This window comes from Hypomesus transpacificus, chromosome 6 (genome assembly GCF_021917145.1).
Source record: "Hypomesus transpacificus isolate Combined female chromosome 6, fHypTra1, whole genome shotgun sequence".
In the NCBI taxonomy this organism is placed as follows: domain Eukaryota; kingdom Metazoa; phylum Chordata; class Actinopteri; order Osmeriformes; family Osmeridae; genus Hypomesus; species Hypomesus transpacificus.
Window position 1 is genome coordinate 6,672,180 of NC_061065.1, and position 10,646 is coordinate 6,682,825.

At 45.5% G+C, this 10,646-nt stretch overlaps 1 protein-coding gene across 1 annotated transcript; it reads left to right on the forward strand.

The window, feature by feature from the left end:
- Positions 1–1,832: 1,832 nt before the first annotated feature.
- Positions 1,833–9,854, forward strand: si:dkey-119m7.4 (uncharacterized protein LOC560629 homolog). Its single transcript, XM_047022376.1, has 10 exons — positions 1,833–2,458; positions 3,966–4,069; positions 4,428–4,582; positions 4,727–4,895; positions 5,199–5,322; positions 5,554–5,660; positions 7,060–7,271; positions 7,506–7,614; positions 7,901–8,113; positions 8,272–9,854. The coding sequence occupies exons 1-10, from the start codon at positions 2,084–2,086 to the stop codon at positions 8,339–8,341; spliced, it is 1,638 nt and encodes a 545-aa protein (XP_046878332.1). The 5' UTR covers positions 1,833–2,083; the 3' UTR covers positions 8,342–9,854.
- The last annotated feature ends 792 nt before the right edge of the window (positions 9,855–10,646 follow it).

Here is a 10,646-nt window from a genome sequence, read left to right on the forward strand (position 1 = left end):
GTGCCTCTACTCAGCTGGGAGACACTTGTTTCTCTTTGCTGTGTGTGTTTGGATGACATCTCTCCTGCGCTTGTGGTGTCCAGCTCAATTAGCTTGTCGTTGTGACCCAGAAAGATGGTGATCTACTGTATTTCTATCTACACCAGGGATCTGAGGTGTTGAGCGTTGGGAAACGGTGCCCTGGCAATGTCTTGGTTTACAAATCCCCAGACAAGAACCCCTTTTTTTTTTTCTTCTTCTTTTTACTTCCCGACTGATTCAAGTTCAAACTTTGACTCAAGGGCCTCTCAGTAATTCTGAATTTGACATATGTCATGTCAAGCGGTTAAGCACATCACTGTCCTGCTTATGCATTACAAAATCTGAGTACATGAAAATGGAGACAGTGTGTTGTCTGAAGGATATGTTCATCTAATAAAAGGCAGGAAGTGAAAATAAACCAAGGCAACCCTGTAATTATCATTCAATTGCTTTTTCTTTACAAATAGTAGCAGTGGTTACAATGACATTTTTTTTTTACTTGGGAATTACCCTTTAAAAAAGCTTTGTTAGCTTTGTTTTTAATTTGAAACCATTATTTTGAATCTTGGTTCATTTACATGCATAACAAATTGTGTTTGTTGTCCTGTACAAGGATACTTCCATAATCTCCTTTCGTCATCCATGCGATTCTTCTTATCCGTGTCCACCACTGCAGACCAGCTTTCGGAGAGTTTTCAGTGACTCACATGTGACCAATGAGCAGAATCAGAAGGAGCACAGTCTCCACTTTCAGACTTTTACCCAACCCATGATGTCATACTAACCCTTTTATGGAGAGGGGATGTACTGTATGTTATATCATCTTCTCAGAAGGTGAATGTATTCTTCCCTGCAGAGTGTGGGAACAGTGGATTGGGGCCCCACACCCTATTGAAAGAATGCACAGTGTCAGTCATCTCCGGTGAGCACTGGAGGCTTGGTGCTGTTCTGTGGAAGGGCTTGTGATTGGGATATCTGCTGGGATGTGGAGAGGTTACCCCGGAAGAAAAGATACCGGACACCAACAACAGGGGAAATATGAAACGATAACAAAGGAAAACGAGCTGAGGATTATGGAAGTAATTATGGGGTGGACAGAGAGCGAGAGGGCTTTCATTGGAGCGAGGGGGAATTAATACTAAATGCAATATCTCCTGTTTGTGGAGACGGCTACTTAGATAACTCTTGGCATCCCATGGCAGATGAAGTAAGGGAGGCCGCAAAAGAATTTGCATGTCTTTATGTTTAGCAGTTGTCCTACTGTGTTTTGTTCAGAAGCAGTGAAACATTTAAGATAGATAGATAGATGGATAGATAGATAAACCGGGTATATTTTCCAAACATGTCAGCACATGTACACAAATACACAGTCTGGTCTTTTAAAATCTGAAACTTTAATTGAATCGATTCATTGGATTCATTGAAAACATATTAACTCATTGTTGTTGTCCTTGCACAGTATAGTTTTTGAATAACATCTAGCCTTAGTTAAAAAAAAAACGCTACATCGAATGCACAAACAAACTGCCTCTCATTCACACAGAGAGAGAGAGAGAGAGAGAGAAAGAGAGAGAGAGAGAGAGAGAGAGGGAGAGGGAGGGAGGGAGAGAGAGAGGGAGAAGGAGGGAGAGGGAGGGAGGGATATATAGAGAGAGAGAGAGAGAGAGAGAGGGAGAGAGAGAGACAAGTGCTCCCTCTCAGCCATCACAAAAGCAGCTCCTCCCTCTGAGGGGAAACACCTCCCTAGTGTCTAGGCCCCTCCCCCTCTGAGCATGGTTATATTACCCTGCTGCTGGGATTGTGCCACTTGACTACAGTCGGCTTCAGCCCGCGCTCATGCTGCTCCTCAGGTGTGAGTGCATCTGAACAGGGAAACTCGACACATCTCATTCAAAACAGCCTGTTTCGATCTTGAACTTCTCTTTGAGGCCTCTGGGGTGATCTCTGTTCACGCAGACTGCTACACTTCTGCTGCATCTGGTAGCTCAGTGCGACCTCCTGTACCTGAGGAAACACACTAGGCCGGGCAAGCACAGGAGGAGCGGCCAGAAAGAGGTGGAGCATGAACTTTGACGAAATCCTTGCTCAGATCGGAGGCTTTGGGAAGTTCCAGAAGATCCTGTACGTATGGATTTGTCTGCCCCAGATCCTGCTGGCCTTCCACATGCTGGTGTCGGTCTTCACAGGGGCTGTGCCCCCGCATCTCTGTCGCTCCGAGTGGCCCTCCAGCCACGCTGCTTTGAGCTCCAACTTCAGTCTGGTGGCCGACCCTGGTGCTGACCTGGCCTGCTCGGCCCCTGGTCCAGACCGTGGCTCCCCACTTCTCCAGCTGAACGCCAGCGATGCCTTGGCTCTCATCAACAGCCATGCCTCCGCAGGCTGCCAGGGGGGATGGGAGTTCAGCAAGGAGATTTTCCACAGTACCGTGGCAACCGAGGTGAGTTGTCCGTTAGTCATAGCCCATTTTTTCACCTCTCTCCATCTGCCTGGTCTTCAAAGCGGGTGGATATCCTCTGTTCCAGATTCTCACAGGAAGAGGTCTTTCTACCCCTGCTGGACTGTGGCAGCTATGTAACAGCCTGTCGTAGAGATATCTGAGACTGGACAAGGTTGCCGGCAGAGAGGGTGGAAATATGGCCTCCTGTGGTGTAGGCATCCTTTCTAGGTCACTGCTGCTGGTCTGTACACCCCCCCTCTGCCACGCTAGGTTATGAGAGAGCAGACAGCCAGGGAAGGGCCTCGTGTGACTGAATTATTACGATGGGCCACAGAACCGCCTCCCTTGGCCATAAGACAAGCCTTCTGAAACGACAACAAACACATTGGCTGGGCCGGAGTTTGTTTTGACACACAAACATTAGTTTGGGACCAAGTCCTCACTGTAAGCCTCACTGTTCAAGGTGTACTGTACACCAGGTTTCCAGGTGTTATTACTGTGAGAGCCCTTTAAGTCAGCTATGAATACACAAGGAAACAAGAGTGGACATTTATAGAAATGTATTTATCAAGTATTGACAGTCGTGAACTACTACTCTCTGAAGAAGATAAGGAAAGGTAAAAATTAACCAGGTCTGGAAATGTGTCTTTCTTTGTCTTTCCTACATTCCATAGAGAATACATTTTACTATCAGATGGCTGAGCGGTTAGGGAGTCGGACTATTAATCAGAAAGTTGTTGGTTTGTGCCAGATGATGTTGTGTCCTTGGGTAAGGCACTTCACCCTACTTGCCTCAGGGGGAATGTCCCTGTACTTCCTGTAAATTGCTCTGGATAAGAGCCTCTGCTAAATGACTACATGTAATGTACTACCATTTAACAAAGAACTTATCAAAACGCATAACATGGGACACACACTCACAACAGACGTACATAGTATCAACACAATAATAAGACAACAGCTTCAAATAAACCAGTTATCAAAGTGCAGGTTAATATTCATCACACTGGGCCTGAAGTTCATTTCGGAATTCGTCAAAGAAATTATAACTGTCAGGACTGTTCCTCCTTCCAAGGACGAGACTGTCAAGTTCAACAAAAAGGGGCTATGAAGGATCCCACACAATCTGCAGAGACATAATATTTCATTCAGCTGTCTCTGTTTACCCATGATTTTCCTAGCTGGACAGTATTCACAATGCTAGACAGCCCAATCTGATTCTTAGCCTTAATACCATACCATGTTCATAACTACTTTCAACGAGACTTCAATAGATCAGCGCTAGGGTATCAACAAAGAAGCAGATCATTTTTCTCAGCAAATGAATATGTAGCATAGCCTTTTTAAAGATAATAAATAGCCTTTATATAGGCGTTTATATTGCTATAAAATGCAACCTACCGCCAATTAAAATGCCATGAAACAGTAAATACAAAGGAAATAATTGGACTTTTCCAGTATGTGGGTTGAAAGTAAATCAGTTGTTTAGTTTGATTTCTCTTTACAGTGGGATCTGGTGTGTGACAATGCCAATCTGAACAACATTGGTGCCTCTATCTACATGTTTGGTCTTCTGATAGGGGCTGTGGTGTTTGGTGCCCTGGCAGACAAGTGAGTTTAAGGACATTAAAACATCTCCAACCTTTATTCCTAAAACGTTTTTCTTTGTTTCAGGAGTCACACCGTGAGTTGAATAATTCAGGGAAAAATGTATTTGCAGAATTTTCGCTTTGGAAGCTGTCTCCTTCGTTATTATTTATAGGCGATGATTTTATTTCAATTGCCTCTCTTGTTTACCAGCCAAGTCAAAAGTATTTGAAGTATTTTAACACTGGGGATTATTCAGACCCAGTCTAATTTGCAGCATATGTCTTGGTCTGGTCAAACACAACTCTGAAGGCCTATAAGTGAAGTTGACAGAAGAGGATCTGCAGGTTTGAAGGGGCTGTGACTGTGTGTCTCATTTCAGGTATGGTCGCAGGCCCATCATTTTGGTTGGCTTGGCGATTCAGACGACCTTCGGGGTCGGAGCAGCTTTCGCGCCAAATTTCTACATCTACGTCATCCTGCGCTTTGTGGTTGGGACCACTATTTCAGCTGTCATCATGAACGCGTTTGTTTTAGGTCTGTCCTACTGACAGACACACAGTCCTTCCAAATTCGCCTATCCACAATTCCTCTCAAATTAATAATCGGATCATAGAGGCAGCCTAGCCTTCCCGTGTTCACTTGAAACTCTAGTTTATGCTTTGTCTGTTTACTCCCCAGGCACAGAGTGGACAGGATCCAAGCATCGGATGCTGGCCGGTGTCATCACAGATTACTTCTTTGGGTTTGGTTACATCATCCTGGCAGGACTGGCCTACCTCATACGAGACTGGCGCAAACTCCAGCTGGCCATCTCCGCACCCGGCTTCCTGTTCATCTTCTACATCTGGTGAGGTCCAACGCCAGGGTAACGCTCAGCCTAGCCTACACCCCTGGAAACATGACGGAGGGAATAGAGATGAGGACCCTTCGGTGTTAATCCCGGTCAATGCAAATGATGTTAACAGCAACAGCAGCCTCTTGGTTTATGAACCCCACGTGCTCATTAACACTCGCCCTCCGCTGTTGTTACTTTAGCCTCTTTCCAACCTCGCGGTAGGCTTGTGTTTGTCGCTAGTTCCCATGGATGCTCCAGGTCATACATACTTGTTTATGTGCCGCCCATTAGAACACCTCTCCTCTAAATTCCTAGGGTGTTGCCAAAGTCGGCCCGTTGGTTAATGGCCAATGACAAGAATGAGGAAGCCATGGACCTGATCCGCAAGGCGGCCCTAATGAATGGAAAACCCCTGCAGGATGATGTGGAGATAAGTCAGGTGAAAGGTGGTCCCTTCAGTCAGAACTGTTGCGTAACAACACCCAACTCATAAGGCCAACACACAGCATGGGTGCCCGTAGGCTCTTTGTGCTTTGAAAATGATCCTTCAAATATTTCATTTGCTGAAACTAGTTATACGGCTTATGCAGATGTGCTCGTGTAGATGTGAATATGTTCTCTGAGGACTGTGTCTGTTTGTCTCTCACGTTCTGATCTGTTGACTCTTCAGGGATACAAAGACAAGCTGAAGCTGGAGGAGAAGAAGAAACACACAGTGGTTGACTTAGTCCGCACTCCTAAAATGAGGAGACATTCATTGATCATTTTCTACCTGTGGTGAGTGTCTACAACTGGCTCCCAGACAGTTTAATTGCCTGTGAAATTGCCAGCTGTGGATAACATTTACATTTAGCAGACGCCCTTATCCAGAGCGACTAACAGTAAGTACAGGGACATTCTCCCCGAGGCAAGTAGATTGAAGTGCCTTGCCCAAGGACACAACGTCATGTGCACAGGCTGGGAATCGAACTGGCCCGATGCTCTACCCGCTGAGCCACCTGACTCCCACCTAACATTTATTCTCTGAGGGGGGAGGCCATTTTCCTCACTAGGACAAATCTCTCCTCGTCTTCCTCCCTGCTGGCATTGAGTAGCTCATCAGTAGGAGACAAAACAATTGATTACATATCTGTTGTAACTGACTACAGTACATTCCCTCTCATTTACTGAATTTTGCAAGGCGAGATTGACTCCACAGTACAAACGTGTAACAGTCGTGGTGTTGCAAGTTCCGTCAGAGGTATACGGGCCTCCGTCCGCTCCCACGGGGAGTCGAACTCACCACCTCTGACTTTCCAAGTGCCACCACTACCAACTACGCCAACAAAAAGCTAGCAGTTCGTTGACGCGGGTGGCCTGTTAAATACTTGAGGAGTGAGTTTCACCACACACCGGCTACAAACACACCAAATAAGTTACATATGCTAGTGGTTGTGGAAGAAAGATTTATCTTAGGGTGTGACTTGGGAAGCTGCCACACAATCTTCTACGTCGTGTCCAGCATTGTGTAACTTATTTGAATGACAGCATTGATAGGTGGGCAGTACAGTAAGAGTATTTGGATATGGAAATCTGATCTTCTAGAAGATTCTTCCAGCTCTGAGTATGTTACAGTGTTGAAGTAGTTTCAGTCTTAAACCGCATACGATTTCTGAAATGAAGTTGTAACTATTTCTAACTGCTATTTACTTTTTCAAAACTATGAATTCTAAACATCCAGTCAACAATGGTAAAACACTCGTGCTCATCTGCTCCAATACAGCAAGGCTTCTTTCTGTATCATTCCAGCACTAAATAATTTATGGGATTCAATTACTATGTGGTTTCTCCTTCTCCTCAGACATATTTTTCTCATTTCCTGTTTTTACCCTTACAACATCTCCTCTGTCTCAGAGTATATGTACAGTACGTTGCTCTACGTGTGTGTGTGAGTCTCAGAGTGTGTACAGTACGTGTCTGTGTGTGTGTGTGTCAAACCTGCACGGTAGCAAAAACAGAGGACGAAAAACATCCACATCCCGCCTCCGTTGACGGTAGCAGCAGGACGTAGTAACTCTCATTTGGACAAGCTCTTTCATGTCGGGAACTGTTTCACCAGCCGTTCCACATAAATCACTTCCAAGAGTTCTCCACCTGGTTTCTCACACCTCTCCACTACACCTCTCTTGGTTTACAGGTTTGTCAACGTGATGGTGTATTACGGTCTGTCTCTCAACATCTCTGACTTTGGAATGAACATCTACCTTACCCAGCTCATCTTCGGTCTGGTGGAGATGCCCGCCCGCACCATCACTCTCTTCACCCTCAACCGCTCCCGCAAGATATCCCAGCTGGCCTTTCTGGCAGTTGGGGGCGTCGCTTGCCTGCTGACCATTTTCATCCCTGATGGTACTGACATGTGAAACTGGGTTTTTAAATCTAACTTGGCTCCTCTGGCTTTTTTAAGTTGAACCAGTTTAAGTTGAACTCAGCAAACTACCTCGTTAGTCAGTGAACTACCTCGTTAGTCAGTGAACTACCTCGTTAGTCGTGTGGAACACGCAAACGGATCCACAGGACGGTTGACTTGCAGATGCTACTAAGCCAAGACTCATCGGGTCACGACTGTTCTTCTTTTTCCAGAACTTTCCATCATCAGAACAGTCCTGGCTATGGTCGGCAAGTTTGGAATCACCGCGTCCCTGTCCATAGTTTACATCTATTCTGCTGAGGTGTTTCCAACGGTCATCAGGTGAGCATGGATCCGTCCAGATCTAGAGTCCAAAGTCTCGTCGCTGTGCCCAGGGTAATCCAGGAACATCTAGGGCCATTTCAGAACAGAACATGAGAAAAAAAAACTTTTTCCCTTGACTTTTCTCTCTAAGTTCCTATAGCTGCATAGCTGAACATCTGTGGTTCATTGTTCAGGGCTGTGGTGAAGCGACCACTCAGTCTGGTTTCAGTTCCAGAACCCTGCTGTGACAGTGAGCTTGGAGCCTGGCTTGGCTGTAACGCTCTGTTCTCTGGCTCCGACGCAGGCAGAATGGGATCGGGATGGGCTCCATGTGTGCGCGGGCCGGAGGAGTCCTAGCCCCCGTCATTTACCTCCTGAGGAGCTTCAGTAAGAGCGCACCCATGATGCTCTTTGGCCTGCTCACCCTGCTGGGCGCTGGGCTGACCCTGCTACTGCCTGAGACGGCCAATAAGCATCTGCCTGACACCATTGAAGACGTGGAAGGAGCCAATCCGAGGTCTGGTTGAACTTCATAGCCGTTCACATATGTGAGGGGGGGGGGGGGGGGGGCTTTAGTTACCCGCTCTGCAGCCATCATAACAACACTACATCATGAGCATGAAGCATGCAAGTGGTGCTGCTGTGCTGAAGTTGTTGTTTCCTTTGCTGTTCCAGTGAGGAGGAGGGCAGTTCAGAGCCTCTCAGGTATGAGCCCTGTTCCAAGAACCCTGACATCATAGCCTGAGGGGCCCTAAAGGCCTCACCCAGGTGCACGCCTGCACTGACCCAGGTGCATGCCTGCACTGACCCAGGTGCATGCCTGCACTGACCCAGGTGCATGCCTACACTGACCCAGGTGCATGCCTGCACTGACCCAGGTGCATGCCTGCACTGACCCAGGTGCATGCCTGCACTGACCCACCCACCTGGGGCTCTGTCTACTTCCAGCCCTCCTGCTGTTGTACTCCACACCTGTTTCAAGGAACCAGGCTACATGTGTGGTGAGCCTCAATGACTTTTCCCAACGATGTTCATTTTTAAACTGCCCCTCAGAGCACTCGAACAAAAGCAGTTTTCGTACCAGAATTACAAAGACATTTTTCATATACTGTTTTTTTTTCAAATATTTTTTAAATATTTTTTTCATGGAATATTTATTCAGGTGTTTGTGGTATTTTTTCACGTTTTTATATGAAAAAGAAAAAGTGTACTTTAAACACGTATTACTCAGTTATGATCAGGGCTGTAAATATTTTGTTGCTCTATTTTATGGGCTCAACATTCTTACTTTCTTTCTTTTTTCTGCGATCCTTTTACTGGTAAGAATTACCCTCCGGTCTTTTTCACACCAACAGCAACAGAGTTCCTTCACATCTATCTTATCGCTCTAGACGCCCCCCCCCCCAGACCATCCGGTTAGACAGGCTCACCTTGAGATGATAAACGCCTGGAAAGCCCTCAGTGTAAGCCTGCTGGGTTGCCTGTTAGATCCTGGCTGCCAGACTGGAACCAAGGCACAGATAAACGATGCAGACCATACTCACCCTTGGCACATACTCACATGCTGACGTCAACGATATCATTAAGGTGAAGTTATCTTAACAGTGTTACCTTCAGACCAAAAAACCTCTAGTGCGATCTGTTCAACTTACACAGATAAGTACCGTGCACAGATGAAAGTGTATGAGTCAACACACTAACACAAATGAAGGAGAGACAGAAACTTTGGTTGTTTGCCTGTGTCTTTCACAGCGTGTGGGGATGATTATTACAGGAATGTTGCGACATCCTCCCCTGACACTTTTTGTGACACTATTTCTCCAAACAGTATATTATTTGACAAGCATGTCCTACTACTGTTGTCTTTGTACAGCTTAGGAGCTGAAAGGGTTAGAGTCAGGGTTAGGCTAACACTAACTCTGAAAGCTGCTGTCAGTGTATCGGGGTCTAACTGTATACTGCCACCCTGTGGCAAAAGTATAAAGTGTATAGTATAAAGTGGTACTACTCTTTTTTTTTTTTTTACAGCTGATGAGAAAAGTACTGAATGACAGCTATGGTCACATTAGTTTCATGTTACATTAAATTATATTTACAGCACATTTGTTTTTTATGTATGGTTTTGAGTGCAATCAGTTTTTTTTATGAATTCATACAGATTTAACATACTATTTTGACAATCTCCCAGTCAATGACTAGGAGATTGTATCTATGCTGTGAGAATAAATGTATCAAACTTAACCATGTAATAAACTTTTTCCAACACGCATGTGTGTAGGAGTTTGCTGTCCTGTCATTCAAAATACAAATAGCAAGCCTGTTGCCAGCCAATAGCAACCCAGCTGCCAGGGTTCAGTGGCTCCACCTCTCATGAGGAACAACTGCAGCGTCTGTCTTCAGAGTGGCTGTCATAAACGCCCCGGGTGGCTGGCTCTGGCGTGGATGGGTGTCAATGATTCACTGCCCCGTGGACATCAGACAACAACTGGCATTTCAATTAGACTGCACCTCCGTGGACCCCTGAGAAAACAGCTGCACAAGCCCACCCCCCTGACCTCTGACCCCTGAGCGGGAGGGGCCAGACGCAGGGACAGCCTGGTGTTTTAATAGTTGTGTTAATCTGTGGTCTGATGTTTTGTCAGAGCCCAGATATTTGGAAATTACATTTTTGGAGGAGTGGAAATGAACCAGACAAGCCCATGACATCACGGAGACTGCTCCACATGGTATTCCTGCTGTTATGTTAAGAGTGTGGCTGCAGTTATCTGGGTTTGAGTTGGCTTGATAGCTGAGAGAGGAGGAGAGGAGAACAGAGAAGCCTAAAACTGAATATATTAAAGCAGAGCAGAGTACAAAATGGCACAGTAGAAGACGCAAACTTTTTGGGGGTCTTTTATTGATTTTTTTATGCAAGCTTTTTCAACCTTTTGAAACGTGTTTAAAAATATATTTTTAAATACAAGTTTTTAAAAAGGTTTTTGAAAAAATGAAATACAAAATGACAAAAAAAACGTATTTGAAGTTGTCAGAAAAATGAATAGGGAAGTGAA

Coding starts and splice junctions, on each gene's coding strand:
- si:dkey-119m7.4 (XM_047022376.1), top strand. CDS start 2,084: ATGAACTTTGACGAAATCCTTGCTCAGATCGGAGGCTTTGGGAAGTTC. Junction 5,323..5,553: donor ATGATGTGGAGATAAGTCAG/GTGAAAGGTGGT, acceptor TTGACTCTTCAG/GGATACAAAGACAAGCTGAA. Junction 7,615..7,900: donor GTGTTTCCAACGGTCATCAG/GTGAGCATGGAT, acceptor GCTCCGACGCAG/GCAGAATGGGATCGGGATGG.